This window comes from Maniola hyperantus, chromosome 18, assembly GCF_902806685.2.
Source record: "Maniola hyperantus chromosome 18, iAphHyp1.2, whole genome shotgun sequence".
NCBI classification, from domain to species: domain Eukaryota; kingdom Metazoa; phylum Arthropoda; class Insecta; order Lepidoptera; family Nymphalidae; genus Maniola; species Maniola hyperantus.
The window spans coordinates 8,884,471-8,901,760 of NC_048553.1; the positions used below are offsets into that span (position 1 = coordinate 8,884,471).

The 17,290-nt window shown below is 36.4% G+C and overlaps 2 protein-coding genes across 9 annotated transcripts; one reads left to right on the forward strand and one right to left on the reverse strand.

Annotated features, from left to right (window-relative positions):
* Positions 1-619: 619 nt before the first annotated feature.
* LOC117990847 (kelch-like protein 15) lies at positions 620-6,240 on the forward strand. Of its 3 annotated transcripts, none has more exons than XM_034978341.2 (4): positions 620-880; positions 2,717-3,738; positions 5,001-5,347; positions 5,797-6,239. In XM_034978341.2, the coding sequence occupies exons 1-4, from the start codon at positions 743-745 to the stop codon at positions 6,039-6,041; spliced, it is 1,752 nt and encodes a 583-aa protein (XP_034834232.1). In that variant the 5' UTR covers positions 620-742; the 3' UTR covers positions 6,042-6,239. The 3 variants fall into 3 exon arrangements, with proteins under 3 accessions (XP_034834232.1, XP_069360640.1, XP_069360639.1); XM_069504539.1 differs by lacking the exon at positions 620-880 and adding an exon at positions 921-942; XM_069504538.1 differs by lacking the exon at positions 620-880 and adding an exon at positions 936-1,072 and having other exon boundaries at positions 5,797-6,240.
* On the reverse strand, positions 5,032-14,388 carry LOC117990848 (zinc finger protein 62 homolog). 6 transcript variants are annotated; one of them, XM_069504513.1, is made up of 5 exons: positions 14,338-14,357; positions 13,676-13,832; positions 12,566-13,294; positions 12,388-12,439; positions 5,032-10,435 (listed from the first exon to the last, which is right to left on the reverse strand). In XM_069504513.1, exons 3-5 carry the CDS (start codon positions 13,256-13,258, stop codon positions 7,545-7,547), a joined length of 3,636 nt encoding a protein of 1,211 aa, XP_069360614.1. In that variant the 5' UTR covers positions 13,259-13,294; positions 13,676-13,832; positions 14,338-14,357; the 3' UTR covers positions 5,032-7,544. The 6 variants fall into 6 exon arrangements, with proteins under 6 accessions (XP_069360614.1, XP_069360615.1, XP_069360616.1 ...); XM_069504514.1 differs by lacking the exon at positions 13,676-13,832 and having other exon boundaries at positions 14,338-14,388; XM_069504515.1 differs by lacking the exon at positions 13,676-13,832 and having other exon boundaries at positions 14,205-14,369.
* Positions 14,389-17,290: the final 2,902 nt, after the last annotated feature.

A 17,290-nucleotide genomic window follows, 5' to 3' on the forward strand; every position in this document is an offset into this window, starting at 1 on the left:
TCAAAAAGGTAGACTAAAGTACTGTGTAACCGCGTCTGAGATAGCGATAGCACAACGTAACCTATTTTTTGTCCCTTATCGTGTAACCGATTTTTTTCAAGGAATACAACTTTAGTTGCAAAACAGACTTTGAGAATTCGTGTTCATTGTATTTCTCATTACTTATTTACTTGTTTTCACATAAAAAACGTTTAATACAAATAACGTTGAGCGGTTTATACAAATATTGACTACTAAACAATGGTAATTGTCGTGTTATTCATCGTTACGTCGTGCTCTCGCTATCTCACACGCGGTTATAGAGTACTTTAGTCTAGCTTTTTTAATCAGTCTACGCGATGAACGAACTACCAAAGAGTATATACATATTACATACATCAACACACAAGTTGTACAGTCCGTTCACTATAGCTTTTCCCCTGTTATATTTGGCACCATAGCAAATCACACAATAATAAACCCTATAATCTAAGGAATAATGCAAACAAAGCAATGGTGCCAACATAACGTCAGGGGAAAAGTTATTGTGGACGGACCTTGGACGGACTGTAGCCTGCTTCTACTTCTAGTATCCTCTATTAACCTGTGGTTTGACTCATTTGACTTTGGACCACAGACCAATAACATATAGGATACTTTGAACATGGTTTAAATTCTTTTAAATTATACCGTTGTAGGTATATTTAATTTAATTTTAAACGTAAACGTAAACCAAATGGCAAAAAGAGTATCGTAATAGAAAATGGAAAAGGTTTCTTTGCGAATTGGTAATAAGATTTTTAAAGCGAACAAAGAGCTTTTGTGTGAATATAGCGATTATTTCCGCGCGATGTTTAGTGGACATTATGTAGAGAGTGAAAAACAGGAAATAAAAATTGATGTAAGCTATTTTTTATTTCTAGCTAGAATAAACTTTCTAACTTGCGACTTCGTGGATGAAATGTAACCTATGTGTTATAGTACAAGATATCTCAATTCCAAATTAGTTAATTTACTATGGCGTGAAGAAATAACAAACATCGAAATTTTTAAGTTTATAATATTAGTAGCGAACCGCCCCGGCTTCGCACGGGTAGCTTATTACAATTTAATAGAGATCTCTTTTAAAATATAGCCTATGTCACTCAGGAATAATTTAGCTTTCTGAAAGAATTTTCAAAATCGGTTCAGTAGTTCCAACTTTCTACAAACAAACTTACAAACTTTACGTCTTCATAATATTATAGTATCTATAGTACCTATAGCTGAGGATTAGGATTTAGGATAAGTAACATTAGATGAAGCCAGTGACTTTGTCCTTGTGGACATAGTATTCTACAAATCCTGTGGGAACTTAGATTCTGGGATAAAATGTAACCTATGTGTTAATTCAGGGTACCTACCTAAATTTCGGCCAAATTGGTTCAGTCATGGTGTGAAGTAGTCACAACCATCAAAATTTTCACATTTATAATATTAGGATTAGAATAAATAAGACAAGACAAAGCCCAAGCTGAAGTGGCTGTGGACAGGTCATACCTGTCGTAGAGGCGATGACCGTTGGACCCGGAAAATCCTTGAGTGGAGACCGCGTTTAAGCAAGCGTAGTGTGGGATGCTCTCCAGCACGATGGACCGACGATATAAAGAGGCTGGATGAGTATGCTGAGGACCGGGTGTGGTAGCGCTCTTTAGGGAAGGCCCATGTCCAGCATTGAACGTCTACAGGCTGATGATGATGATGATGATGAAATAAGCCAAGATCATGGCCGCGACTTCCTTCTCATTTGAAAACCTATAGGTTTTCAAAATAACTTCAGGAACTCTTTGATTTCCTGGGATTAAAAATTTATTAATGCAGGGTATCATATATCACCATTCTCAGACACACTTTCGCATTTATAATATTACTAGCTGATCCCCGCGGCTTCGCCCGCGTAGATTTAGGTTTTTAAAGATCCCGTATAGCCTATGTCACTCAGGAATAATGTAGCTTTCTACTGGTGAAAGAATTTTTAAAATCGGTTCAGTAGTTCTAAAGATTACCCCCTACAAACAAACTTAACGACATTACCTCTTTATATAATATAATACAAGGGGCCGTGCAGCAGAAATCGTAATATTTTAATTTCGCCATAACTTCAAAACCAAACGTCCAATTTTAATCATTCAAAGACCAAATATTATCTCCATAAACTGTTCTTAGTGATGAAATCATTTATTTTGATAAGGATTAATAGCATGAGTAAAATAAACGCGTTTAAATGTAGTCCAAAAAAAATTCAAGATTTTTAAATAAAAAAATGGTTGCTGTGCCTCACTCGACATAGATGGGTATAGTGTGTCGCGGACTTTTTTGTAGATATTTATAAGATCTACAATTAATTAGAACATTTTATGGTTCTATCTTTTATAGTTTAGGCAGCGTACGCAAAATAAGTAACTTTTCTGGTTGATTTTTTACACCTTGTGTCCGAAAAACCCAAATATCTTACGGAACCCTATTTTTTTCCAAAATAAAATATAGCCTATGTTACTCGTGGATAATGTAGCTTTCGAATGGTGAAAGAATTTTTAAAATCGGTCCAGTAGTTTTTGAGCCTATTCAGTACAAACAAACAAACAAAGTTTTCCTCTTTATAATATTAGTGTAGATTAGTATGGATTAGGATATAGTATTATAGTAAGGTTCTTTTATGGAAATCTTGTATAATAATGTATATTTTTATATATTTCAGATGCTAAATCCTAATATAATGAGTATAATACTTAAATACATGAAAATAGGAATGAAAGTATTATATGAATACCCTCTGTCAACAAATACTGAAGTTGCAAAGGCAGCTGATTTTCTGCAAATTCCTGAACTGATCAAGCAGATTCTGAATGTCTTAGAAATTCAGTTGAGTGAGTCAAACTGGATGGAGGCTATGGCAATGGCTGAGAACGCATCTTATTTACAATTGGAACAGTATTCAGCTGCTTATGGTCTATTTTCATTCAATTCTATGAAGCCAGAGTATATTCCTACATTCCACAAATTAGTATGGTATTTGTGCCATCCCTACTTAGATTCGCAAAATGAAATGCATGTTTTTAAATTGGGCTTCAAGTGGCTTTTAGAGAAGCATAAATTAGAACATTCTTTACTGATTCTTGCTTGTTTAGACATGAGTAGGGTCACAAATAAAAATCTGATAGAAATGAAAGAATTTTTGAGTGATTATATTAATCACTTTTCGGACAGATTAGTCTTGGAAATTATAGATTGTCTATTAGAGTTAACCAGTAAAGATGTAGCGATATCCGAATTGAGTTTGTGTGAGCACAAAGCAGAGTTATGTGATAAGTTCCCTGAAAGGGTTTGGTTTGAGTTAATGAGAATAGTGAAACATAGTAGTGCACGCCTTACAAAGTATGTTCCTGTGGTGCCTCTATGGCCTTTGAAAGGTCTCAGGCCCGATACTTTGCCATATTCTTTGTACACTTTTGAAAAGGATGAAGGTTTTGAAAAATATTTGGAGGTTCCAGATAAAAATCTTTGGGGTTGCAATGTTGCTGCATGGGGTCGGACTAAACTGGTAGTTGTTTGCGGTGTACATGGAAGAGGGACAGGTATTTTTATGAAGGATGTTAAGGTGTATGACACTTTGAAGAAGACATGGACACAGTTTGGTGTGCAGTTGCCACCGAGGAGACATGCAGGAGTCACTATTGTGGGAGATTCTCTGTATATTATTGGTGGTGTAGGTCAGCTCAAGTCAGTATTATTCAAATCGATACTAATATTATAAATGCGAAAGTGTGCCTGTCTGTCGGTCTGCTAGCTTTGCACAGCCCAACAGTTTAATCGATTGAGCTTACATCCAGGAAACTATATATAGGCTACTTTTTATCCCAGAAAATTAAAGAGTTCCCACGGGATTTAAAAAAAACCTAAATCTAAAGTATAATAAAATATCTAATAAACCTAAATAATAATATGATATACTAGATGATGATAACATCATCTAGTATATCATATTATTATTATTGTTGTTATTCTTTAAATACTGAATGTTTGTAGGTATTTGGTTAAAAATTCTGACATGTGCACATAATTAAGAACAACTACCTACATGGCAAGTGTAGAAAACTTATTTTTTAACCTTTGGCATAAAAAGCATTGATAACCTTAGACCAATTTAAATATAGCTTCGTCCGTGTGATATAATTGATAGCCATAATCATTATTATATAATTGATATTATAATTGACACTTTGGGATAATATAGCTATACTAAATTTTCAGAACTGGATCATTAGTTCTAGAGATTACCCCCTACATACAAACTTACATTAGTGTAGATCACGACACAGTATTTTATTAGCTGTTTGGATTTCTTATATGTACCTACTTTAACAAAACAGAACAAAATATTTACATACTAGCAACCCAGGCTTCGCACAGCTAATTACTTACTAGCTGATGCCCGCGGGATAAAAAGTAGCCTATGTCCTTCACCGGGATGCAAGCTATCTCTGTACCAAATTTCATCAAAATCGGTTGAACGGTTGGGCTGTGAAAAGCTAGCAGCCAGACACACTTTCGCATTTATAATATTAGTATGGAAGTATGGATTATAGTAATATACTCTGTCACTCGGGAATAATGTAGCTTTCTAATGGTGAAAGAATTTTTAAATCGGTCCATTCGTTTTGAATTTATTTGTTACAAACAAACAAAAATACCAATCTTTCCTCTTTATATAATACTAGATGATGCACGCGACTTCGTTCGCGTGGATTTAGGTATCTTAAAATCCCGTGGGAACTCTTTAATTTTCCGGGATAAAAAGTAGCCCATGTCCTTCTCCGGGATATAAGCTAACTCTGTACCATCAAAATCGGTTGAACGGTTGGGCCGTGAAAAGCTAGCAGACAGACACACTTTCGCATTTATAATATTAGTGTTGATTAGTTTAGATGTGTAAATAAAAACTTACCACTAAGTATTTGTAAGTAGGTACCTATTTTTTTCAGGGTAGTGTTAAAAACAGCTGTTGTGTTTGATTTAAAAAAAAGAAGCTGTAGAAGAATAGCAGACTTACCTGACACCATAAAAAATCCAGCAATATGTACACATAATAACAAAGTCTACACAGCAGGACACGAAAACATATATTGTTATGAAACTCAGGATAATAAAGATTATTGGGAGATGGTTGTGGATTCTGACATGAGAATTTCCATTATGACGTCTTATGACAACTATATTTACTGTACGCAGAGCTATTCAAACATGCTATACAGATTTAGACCGGGTATAGATAATTGTTTAACAAATATAGTATCACTCAGTCATGTACCAGCTGCAATATGCAATTTGGGTAAGAGTTATTGGCATGTGTTAATTTGAGTGTCGCAAAACACATCTCCAGACTAACATTACTGACTCAGCTAGCGCCTCGTCCTTTTAAAATTCTGGACTGGAAAAACGAAATACAATTATTCATTTTTAATATGGGTACCTAGTGATGATAAAAATATGTTGATATTTAAGTACGCGACAGGTCGAGATGGTAATCGGGGAGGGAAAGCTCCGTACGCCCGCAGAGTCCCCGCGCTAACCCGGGCCAGCGCGAATGACGTGCGGGGCGTCCCCCCGCCTTATACCCTGATTGTCGTCTCGTTCTGTCGCGGACAATTTTTGTGATATCACAAACAAAGTTAGTTTGCGGTTCGTTAACAAGAGTGATTCTTACTGTTTTACTTCTGTAGTACAGAACCCTTGGTGCGCAAGTCTGACTCACACTTAGTCGTTCTTTTTTTATTTCAGGTGATTACCTTCTGTTATTCACTCAAAATGTACACGCATATGAAAACACAAATGTTTACACAGTAATAGAGTACAAAGGAGAGGCCGAGGGAGAGAAGCCAAGAGTTATTTTCACACGAACTAGTAACAAAAAGATTAATGCAATTGGATCTTATTCTTTGGTTTTGACGATGCCCCCATTGTCTAAGGAGCTTCCTCAATATCATAGTCAATATCTCATGGAGCATTGCAATACATACAGTTAGTAGGTAGTAGTTATAATTAACGAGTATGTACCTACTTAAAAGATTGTTCCTTGATAATGCCCCCACTCTGTACAGAGCTTCCATAAATCCATACGTGTCCTTATCAATAGGCAACTGTTGCCAACTAATCAAATTATTAAAATATAAGCCATTGATATTTATTAATTGTACATTTATTTCGACATTCATTAACAAACAATAGAAATAATAATATAATGTGTATCTATAGTAAAAGTCGGGCTGGTCAGTAAACACCAGACTTTTTTTCGCCTCGACTCGTGGTTATAGTGATAGTGGTGGTGGATTACACCGGTGAGGCGAGGAGTGGATTGGGTGTGCGAGAATTGAAAATTGGGCAATGGCAGAAAATATTTTAGTGTAAGCACAATTAGATGTGTGGAATGGCTATTTTGAACAAAAATACATCCACACTCAGTCGCTTAAGGCATTCCTTATCCATATTAATTAATGCCTTGTAACGATTAAGCTACTCTGAGTGCGCCTACTCAGTTAAAATTGACACAGGACATAATACGAATTCGTTAGTATAGATCAATCGATCGATACGGTATTATACGATTTTGACTTCCGATCGATCTATGTTCGCTAACTGACCAATCAAAAAGTGTACAATAGTACCCAACAGGATATTCTCATCTGCATCCGCAAAAGCGGAACATATCCGCGTCCGCGGATGTGAACTTCTAATAATCCGCATCCGCGGATATCAGAATTATGGCATCCGCAACTACCCTGGTTTGTACTAAGCGTGCAGTGTGGGTCCTAGTGTGAGACTTCAAAGAGTCTTTGGTTCTTTAATAACTCTTGCAAGAGAAAGGCTATTCAATACCTACTTCTGATATTAATTATTTTGAAGTTTCTGCTAGGTTGTTGCAACCTAGAAACAGTGGTATTAGGGATCATTTTACTCTTGACATTATACTGTTTCCATACTCGATATCTGTCGTTTGACGTTTTCGAGACTTCCGAGTTCGTACTAAGCGTGCATTGTGGGTCCTAGTGTGTGACTTTAAAGAGTGTTTGGTCCTAAATTTTAACTCGATGCTGGCAATAGAAAGGCTATTGATCAGTGTGAATGATGATGTGCGTCACTAAACGCAATTTTTTCGATACTCGATATCTATCAACATTTTTGAGACTTCCGAGTTCGTATTAGGTAAGCGTGCATTGTGGCACCTAGTGTGAAACTTCAAAGAGTGTTTCGTCCTAAATCTCACAATGCTGGCAAGAGAAAGGCTATTGATCAGTGCGAATGATGATGTGCGTCACTAAACGCAATTTTTTCGATACTCGATATCTATCAACATTTTTGAGACTTCCGAGTTCGTATTAGGTAAGCGTGCATTGTGGCACCTAGTGTGAAACTTCAAAGTGTGTTTCGTCCTAAATTTTAACTCACAATGCTGGCAAGAGAAAGGCTATTGATCAGTGTGAATCATGATGTGCGTCACTAAACGCTATTTTTTCGATAACCGATATCTATCAACGTTTTCGAGACTTGCGAGTTCGTATTAAGCGTGCATTGTGTGTCTTATTGTGAGACTTCAAAGAGTGTTTCGTCCTAAATTTTAACTCACAATGCTGGCAAGAGAAAGGCTTCTGACCAGTGTGAATCATGATGTGCGTCACTAAACGACCTTTATGTGCAGTTCTGAAGTGACAAATATCACAACAAAAAGGTTTTTCCAAAGAGTGTGTCTTCATATGAGAACTTAAACCACCAGCCTGTGAAAATTTTGTGTTACAAACGTTGCAGTAATAAGGTTTCTCACCGGTGTGAGTCCTCAGGTGATGCCTTAAAACGCTTATGGTCCTCATTTTAAATCCACAATACTCACACGAGTAAGGTTTCTCGCCAGTGTGAATCCTCTTGTGCGTCACCAAGCGACAGTGATGTGAGGTTTTAAATGGACAAACATCACAGGAATATGGTTTTTCACCAGTGTGAGTCCTTAAATGTGATACTAGTCCCTCTTTGGTCGAGCATTTACGATCACAATGTTTACAAGACAAGGGTTTCTCGCCAGTGTGAGTCATCATATGCTTAGTCAAACTGGATCGCACTGAAAATGCACGCTGACATAAATCGCAAGAAAAAGGTTTCTCGCCAGTGTGAGTCCTCATATGCTTAGTCAAACTGGATCGCACTGAAAATGCACGTTGACATAAATCGCAAGAAACAGGTTTTTCGCCAGTGTGAGTCTTCTTGTGTATTATTAAAGACTCTCGACGACCTGTTGTAAATTGACAAAGTTCGCACGAAAAGGGGCCCTCACCAGTGTGGGCACTCATGTGGTCAGTCAAACTTTTTTTATATGCAAATTTTTTATCACAAACGTTACAACAATACGGTTTTTCCCCAGTGTGAGTCCTCATATGAGACTTTAAAGCGTGTTTTTTAGTAAATTTACACGGGCAAAGATCGCAAGGGAAAGGTTTTTCTCCAGGGTGAGACTTAAGGTGAGATTTTAATGTTTGTTTGGTCTTACACTGTAAGTGGCAAAGTTTGCAACGTATGTTACCAGTGTGAGTCTTCAAATGACACTTCAAACCGTATTTGGTTACACACTTAAATTCACAAAGCTCGCACCAGAACGGTTTTTCTCCAGTGTGAGTCATAATGTGAGTCACTAAGCGACCTTTGTGAGCGGTTTTAAATGAACAAATATCGCAACAAAAAGATTTTTCTCCAGTGTGAGTTATAATGTGTTGTTTTAAAGTAGTGTTGGTTGTACATTTAAATTCACAAAACGTACAGGCAAAGCGCTTTTCGCCAATGTGAGTCTTACTGTGCAACTTCAAAGCCTCAACATGTGTAAATTTTGCTTGACAAATTCTGCAATTGTAGGGTTCCTCCCCAGTGTGTCTTCTGCCATGACGTTTTAAAGCGTTGTTGGTTCTAAATTTTAACTCACAATACTCGCAAGCGAACGGTTTGTCGCCAGTGTGAACCATAATGTGTGTTAATAAGCGGCCTTTATGTGCAGTTGTGAATGGACAAATATTGCAAGAAAAAGGTTTCTCACCAGTGTGAATCCGCATATGACAAGTTAAAAGCGTTTTGTTTGTAAACTTCTTATGACAAATATCACAAGAATGAGGTTTGGGTTTCTTCTCAAAGTGATTCTTAGTGTGAGAGTTTAAAGCGCTTTTTGTCCTAAATTTAAGCTTACAATACTTGCAAGGGTACGGTTTCTCTCCGGTGTGAATCATAACGTGTGTTAATAAGCGGTCTTTATGTGCAGTTGTAAACGGACATATATCGCAGGAAAAGGGCTTCTCACCAGTGTGAATCCGCATATGAGACATTAACTTACTTTTGTATTCGGTTTTAAAGGGACAAAGGTCGCAATCGAAATTCATATTTTCAGTATCGGTAATAAAATTTAGTACCTGAGTTAACTTAACCTGACCTAAGTCTCGCTCTCTAGTGTGAGTCAACAGATGCTTCTTCAAAGATCTTTTAACTGAAAACATTTTTTCACAAACCTCACAGGAAAACGGTTTCACCTCAGTGTGATTCTTGATGATGTGATCTTTTAAACGCCTTTTGATTTTACATTTGAATTTACATTTGAATTTACAAAACTCGCATGAAAACTTTTTTTCATCACTGTGTACAGTCATGTGATCGACTAAATTCTTTTTAATTGCAAATCTTTTTTCACACCGCTCGCAAGCATACGGTTTCTCGCCAGTGTGAGTCCTCATGTGAACTTTTAAATTACCCTTTATTGAAAATTTAGAATGACATATATTGCAAGAGTAAGGTTGTTCGCCAGTATGAGTCCTCATGTGTTGCTTTAAAGTTGCCGCTGATTTATATTTCGCTGGACAGTGCTTACATAAGTGAGGCCTTACACCCATGTGTTTCTTTATATGAGATTGTAAACCACTTTTTGTACTACAGATGTAGTCACAATGACTGCAGGAGTACGGTTTCTCTCCAGTGTGAATCCTGGTGTGAGCGGTTAAAGCGTTTGAGGCACTACATTTGTAGTTACAATACAGGCATGAGTAAGGACGTTCACCCGTGTGAGTCCTCATGTGAATTAGTACATTACGTTGACATGTAAATTTAGCACCACACAAATCACAAGTAAACGGTTTCTCGCCTGTGTGAGTTCTCATATGGCGAACTAATAATGATTTCGCGTTATAACTTTTATCGCAAATACTGCAAGCGTGACGTTTCTTTGCAGTATTATGCTGGGTTTTAATATGTTTCGCTAAACTAGATTTACTAGCATATTTGTTTTGACAAACGTCGCAAGAGAACGCCTTTTCACCATTGTGAGTCCTCTTGTGTAGAACTACAGGCCGCGAGAGAGCTTGACCATGACGGGAGGTCTTCCGTTTCTTCAAAGAATTGTCTGAAAAGAAAATATGTAATTAGGTACATATGTATTTTTCACACCACTCGCTCTAGAATGCCTTATTACAGACCTGTTAGCTAAGGCTAAAGTACGTTATAACATTCCTATGACTTAGCCGGGTTGTAATGTTGTTTTGAAATCCATTACGTCTTAAGGAATATAATGTTGTACTGAAATCCATTACGTCTTAAGGGATGTAATGTAATTTGAATTTAGAATATCCCACACCCGAAGCAAATTCTGTTCCTTACAAGCAGTTTTTAGTTCAAGCTGCTTCTGCTGTCTCGCTTAGACTCCCTCTCACTCACCATGTCTCATAGATTTAATAATCTATGGGGTCATATCTCTCGGGAGTTACTCTAAAATCCCTCTTTACGCTTGGGATTTATCCCGGCGCCCGTGACGACATTACATTACCCCATGTTGAATAATCTACTATTACTATCAGCCGCTGCAGATATAATAGATTATTCAACATTGGGGTAATGTAATGTCTTACGTCACGGGAGAGGGATTATTGAGTAACTCCCGAGCGTATCAAGGGTGTTGCATCTAGAATCCTGAGTGAAGCGCGGGGTTAAGGGGCGCCCAAGACTAAGACAGTATTACCCCCAAGCTCAATACTCTACTTTTCACACCTCGCGAGACAATAAAATCAAAATCATCGTGTACTTAAATAGGCACCACCTAATACCATTGTCTTTATAAGTTCCTGGGAGCAAATCGTTTTTTACACTTTGCGCATTAATAGTTTCCGGAATTAAATTACTGCTGCCGTCATCGTCACCCCTCGACATTTTAATTTTAATTAATTTTAATAACACCACAATATAATATTTAGCAGATAAGCTTTGGAGGGAATTTTCAATAATCACGTCTTTGCTCAATGGTTCGTGTTTCTGGCGATTGACAGGGACGCCATTATACGTCGAAGCGAGACAGCAATAGTTGATGAACTAAAACCTCTGCTGCGTAGCGACGCGAAGAAGCGAGACGGTACGCCGTGGTGCGTGCCGCGCGCTAGAAAGAGATAGCTTGCTTGCGTATGGGAAGACGAATATGGTGGCCCGGCGCCGCGTGCTCGCACATGGAGCCTCCCGATATATCCAGGATGATCAGCGGGGAAGGGCACCGGGATTTTGAAGACAGGGGCAGTGCCGTCGATCGTCCACGGAGGACTTGTTCGAATGCCGCCAGCAAGAATGGATCTTTAGGACTACATAAACGAAAGCACTGATGATTGTAACTAAATTGAAATTTTACAAGAAAACCTAAAAAAGGAACCCTTATAGGATCACTTTGTTGACTGTCAAGTAAACCTATGAGGTACTTCCCGTTGACCCTAGAATCATGAAATTTGGTAGAAAGCACAAGTAAAAGTAGAAATCCGAAAACCGTGAATTTGTGGTAACATCATGTTCAAAAAAATTAAAATGTGTTCATGAACAAATAATTAGTATTTTGAATTCAAGTAAGATAACTATACCAAGTGGGGTATCCTATTAAAGGGATTTACCTGTACATTCTAAAACAGATTTTTATTTATTTTTATGCATAATAGTTTTTGATTTATCGTGGAAAATGTCGAAAAAAATACCCGAGTATGGAACCCTCGGTACGTGAGTCTGACTTGCCTTGGCCAGTTTTTCCTTTTGAGGTACAGAACTATAAAAAAGTTAACCGACAACAAAAGCACTGAAAAGTATTATAGGTATAATAATTTTTAAATTGTGTGCTTTAGACCAATTTACTGTACGAACTAATGAATTAACTATAACATCTCATTGTAAAAAATGTTTCCAAAAATAAAGAATCTTAAATCTAATGAACAAAAAATCAAAACATATATTGTAGGTAATTTTTAAAGTTTGCCTTGACTGTGTGCCATTTTGGTTTGGCGGCGACATAACTAGGTACCTACTGGATTTGTCGATATCCTTCAAACTTACCAAGAGTTCGAGAATGTTCTGCAGACCTTCCTACAACATCATAGGGCTCCCACTGGAAACAAAATACAACAATTCAAAAGCTGCAAAACGTTTTGTGTCTGTAGATGCAATGTCGATGAAAACTTTCAGAACCATTATTATAAGTAAAAAGCTTTAAAAAACTTTAGTGTTAACTCACATCACTGTCTGGCTCATGATCTGTAGACTCCTCCATGTGTGAAGATGAATCTTTGTGAGCAGATGGTTCATCTTTTTCTTCAACTGTTTCTAGTTTGTAAACATCTTCATTTAATGTAGCTTCTGTCTTTATCACCTGAAGAATATGTTCATCCAAATCTCCCACTTCAACATAATATGAGGCAGTCTCTGTAAAGTCATCTTTTGGCATAGTTAAGTCTTCATTTGCCATAGTTAAGTCTTCTTTTGGCATAGTTATGTCTTCTTTTGGCATAGTTAAGTCTTCTTTTGGCATAATTAAGTCTTCATTTGCCATAGTTAAGTCTTCTTTTGGCATAGTTATGTCTTCTTTTGGCATAGTTAAGTCTTCTTTTGGCATAATTAAGTTTTCTTTTGCCATAGATAAGTCTTCTTTTGGCATAGTTATGTTTTCTTTTGGCATAGTTATGTCTTCTTTTGGAATAATTAAGGGTTTTTTTGCCATAGTTAGGTCTTCTTTTGGCATAGTTAAGTCTTCTTTTGCCATAGTTAAGTCTTCTTTTGGCATAATTAAGTCTTCTTTTGCCATAGATAAGTCTTCTTTTGGCATAGTTATGTCTTCTTTTGGCATAGTTATGTCTTCTTTTGGAATAATTAAGTGTTTTTTTGCCATAGTTAGGTCTTCTTTTGGCATAATTAAGTCTTCATTAACCATAGTTAAGTCTTATTTTGGCATAGTTAAGTCTCCTTCCTGGATTGAATTTTCAAAAATCGTTTCTTAGCAGATGTCTACGTCATAATAGCTACATTTACGTCATGCATGGTAAATTTCAGCCTGATCTGTCCAGTAGTTTAAGCTGGGCGTTGCTAGATCAGTCAGTCAGTCAGTCTGCCGTCATTCAGCTTTTCCTTTTATATATATATATATAGAGTACTAGGTAGTGATATTCAAAACTTCTATACTTTTTTATATAATAGGTACTTGCTGATGCCCGCACCTTTGTCCGCATGGATATGTTTTTAAAATTTTATGGATACTCTTTGATTTTCCGCGATAAAAAGTAGCCTATGCCACTATCCAGGTCCTTAATTAAAATCCATACACAAATCTGTAAAGTAGGTAGGTACCTACCTATATCATACCTACATCTCGTGTTCAGTTTAGACGTCTTGTTTTGCGCGTACTACAACTTCAAAAAAGCTCAAACGGCTAGGTATAGATAATAGAACCTTGAGATTGTGCATGTAGGTTCTCTCTATAACTTAAAGGTCCACTTGGATAGGGTTTTCTGAAACTCCAACAGGATTTTTAAATTAAAATCATAACTCTTCCTTTTGGATTTGCCGTAGTCGTGTAAAAAACCTAAATCCAAGCCGACAGTCCTAGGAATGTACTACCTACTGATCCAATCTCAAAAAATTTTTCACTGAAAGATTTATATTTGCACTATTCATCGAAGTCACGGACAAAAGCATCAAAAGCTAGTCGCCAGTCGGTAAAGGAAAATTGACTACCTACCTATAATAGATACATCTCAAATCGCATTTTCTGTGAAACGATTTATTTTGCAAGTAGATTTCCAAAAGAAAGAAATAATTACACTCGAGCTAAGTCGGGATGAGTTTATATTACTTTACTTTACTCTCTAATAAGTACCTACCTTAATCGTTGAATGAATTCACCAAGACCGGTGCTAAGATTGTAAACTCAAAATTCAAAAACTATCAATTTTTTATTTAAATTACGGTGAAATGAAATACCTATAATATAATAGCTCAAAAAATCATAAATACCTGTAACCTGCATAATAGCGTCTAGGCGTCTAGCGTCTTCATATATTACAAAGTACTCTGTGGCGTCTAGCGACTCGACTTACCAAAGCCTCAGACCAAAGCATCAGGCAGGCGAAACTTACGTATTTCAAAAGTTTTGTATGCACGGATGCCTTGAAATGACACACCAGCATCCACAGAATCATAAATCACAGAAAAAAATAGTTTATTCTCTGTGACGCTTATTATATAAAAAAATACTCTATTGTCTTACAGTTTACAGTTCTGCCGTCCTAAAGCTAAAGTGTCGTTAACTACCACAACCAAGTTTCGAGATATGATCAAAAAAGCGCGAATTTATAAAGAAATGATGCCATTTGATAACTAATAAACGTATACAAAACTTGAAACTATGAAAATGTAGAGCAAATAGAGCACTTTTGAATAGCTGTATTTTTAAGTTTCTAGAGTAAATAATAATTAAAGCAGGACAGTTTTGGCTTTTTAGTCTAGCATTTTTTCTAACAACGTCTTGTATTTACATAACTTAAATGTCGTTAGATTACCCTTTAAGACGTTTAAGGCTTGGATTGCATTTACTTTTTTTATCCTTTTACGAAACTTAAAAAAATTGTATAATTACTAAAGTAAAATGACTCTAAAAGACTTTAACGACATTATAGGTTAGGTTATGATCCTTAAAACTATCAATAACATAACACTTAAAATGCGGCTTTTGTAATTTAAACACATTTTAGTCTAGTAGAATAGAAATAGTTTGTATACAGTAGCGTTTTTTGGGGAGAATTGCTAAACTAAAATGTGGTTTATTGCAAATGATCGAACCGTAGCGACGTTTTAGGTTAGCATTGTTTATAAACATTTGAGGTTTTCCAATGAAAGTAACGGTAACTACAACAATTGAAAGAGGAACAGTCCGAAAGTAGTCTCTTAATTTGTTAAAACTTATAGTAATAGTGCTAGAAATCTGTAATTTGGCATGGGTATAAATATTAATCACGCCGACAAAGTGGTGAAATAAAATTGTGATAAATATTATTTTTAGGGTGGCTCTCCTTCATGTAAGGGGGGTGAATTTTTTTTCTCGTCTACCCCATAGTGTGAGATATCGTTGAATAGGTCTTTTAAAAATACTGTGGGTGTGGGAACATCATTTTTCAATTTCTAGATCCGTTGTAAAATATGATGTTTTAATTAAAGTGCTAATTTTTATTAGAGTCAAGTGTCTACCCCCTTTATCAGACATATGGTTGTATAAAGGAACGTGAAAAAATTCACAGCAGTAGTATATAATATAATCAATTTTAAAGGAAAACTATCATGGCTAAGTAGGGTTCACAGGTTAAGGAGTTGTATCTGTTTTTCGAGGTTAATTATTGTACGTAGATATTACGAGTAGCATAGTAATGTATATTATAGTTTTATTGTATCTATTGTATTTGTGATTGATCGTAATCCTAATAAGTAATATTTTTTCCAACTTTCCCTGTGAAGCTGGATTTTATGACTCTCTCTTCAGTTACCATCGTCCTTTGTGGGCCCGTTTGTAGAAGTGAACCATGAAAAACCATGGATTTCAAAATATCCTCAGTATTCATAAATAAAATAAAAGCACTACCTTAGGTTAGCTGTAATAATTGTGACATTACAAAATCCATAAAATCATACAATTTTCCTTTTTTCTTCAGCTCTTAGTCCGTTATGTCCTCTTGTTTTCTTCCCACCACGCTATCATTCCAGAGTACAGTGAGAGGTTTGAACTCATTGGTTATTTTGCCTATTGGTGCAAACGTTTGATTTAATGCCACAAGGCGTTTACAGAAAGCTCTCGCAGGCGCACTAGTCAACGTTAGAAGCTTTTGAAATGTGGGTATACAGAAGAATGTTGAAAATCTCTTGGGTACAGTGTATCAAAAATGCAACTGTACTACAAAGGCTAAGTGAAGATCTTAAAATCCTGAAGACCATAAAAGTGCGGAAGTTGGAGTACTTCAGCCACATTATGAGAAATAGCAAATACGACCGCCTTCAGCTCATTATTCGGGGGAAAATAGCCGGCAGTCTTACCACCAGGCCGTAGAAGAACATCCGTGGCTAAAGAATTTACGCCAATGGTACGGGAAGAGTACCCGATCTCTTTTCCGAGCAGCAGTGTCCAAGGTGCAGATAGCTCTAATGATTGCCAACCTCCGATAGGAAACGGCATTGCAAGAAGAAGAAAGTCACAAACTCGCGAGGTGCGAGAATAGTTAGAGACATTAAAGTTATGTATTGCGGGATAAAGTTATTTTAGGATAGGAAACAATATTTTTTTGCAAACTATCACTAAACTGTAACGCGTTTATGTGTCATTAAAGACATTTTAGTCTAGCATTTTCGTTTAAAGACATTTAAGTTATGGAATAGTGCACCATAATTTTGGAGAAAAACTTAATTTAAAAATAAGTAAAGTGACTTTAAAGACATTTTAGTTAAGGAATTTAAAAAAAAAACCTGCTTTGAGACATTTTAGACTGGCAAATGTCAGTTAAATGCGTTTAAGTGTTGTTATCATATGAACAGGTAGTTATTTAACGACGTTCTTCATATTTCTATTTCAAAAACTACAGCAGCTAGGAAAATACCGGTAAGATTGGTCGATAGAAAAAAAAATTCTAAGTAAGATAGCGTTAAAAAGTCAAATTTGGCCAAATGTTGGTTAACGACGTTTTAGCTTGAGGACGGCAGAGTACTTTACAGTTGTAAGCAATGCGTAAGAGTGTTGGGAATAGAAGAATGTAATGTATAGGTATACTTCCTGGTACGACGACTGCAGACACTTTTTTCCAGGACCCCGATGTGACAACATGTACCTATCCGGCTGAAAGCTCAACCATGCCAGGTTGTGGTATTTGGATTGCTCTTAAATTGATTAATTTCAAATGAAGTTAAGTTAATTATGGAGTTTAATTAA

What these genes read in the sequence shown, in the direction of transcription:
- LOC117990847 (XM_034978341.2), top strand. Translation starts at nt 743, where the DNA reads ATGGAAAAGGTTTCTTTGCGAATTGGTAATAAGATTTTTAAAGCGAAC. An exon ending in AACAGGAAATAAAAATTGAT is followed by an intron (nt 881 to 2,716) that starts GTAAGCTATTTT and finishes TATATATTTCAG; the next exon opens with ATGCTAAATCCTAATATAAT. An exon ending in AGCTGCAATATGCAATTTGG is followed by an intron (nt 5,348 to 5,796) that starts GTAAGAGTTATT and finishes TTTTTATTTCAG; the next exon opens with GTGATTACCTTCTGTTATTC.
- LOC117990848 (XM_069504514.1), bottom strand. Translation starts at nt 13,258, where the DNA reads ATGGTTAATGAAGACTTAATTATGCCAAAAGAAGACCTAACTATGGCA. An exon ending in ATCATGAGCCAGACAGTGAT is followed by an intron (nt 12,440 to 12,565) that starts GTGAGTTAACAC and finishes TTTTGTTTCCAG; the next exon opens with TGGGAGCCCTATGATGTTGT. An exon ending in AGAACATTCTCGAACTCTTG is followed by an intron (nt 10,436 to 12,387) that starts GTAAGTTTGAAG and finishes TTTTCTTTTCAG; the next exon opens with ACAATTCTTTGAAGAAACGG.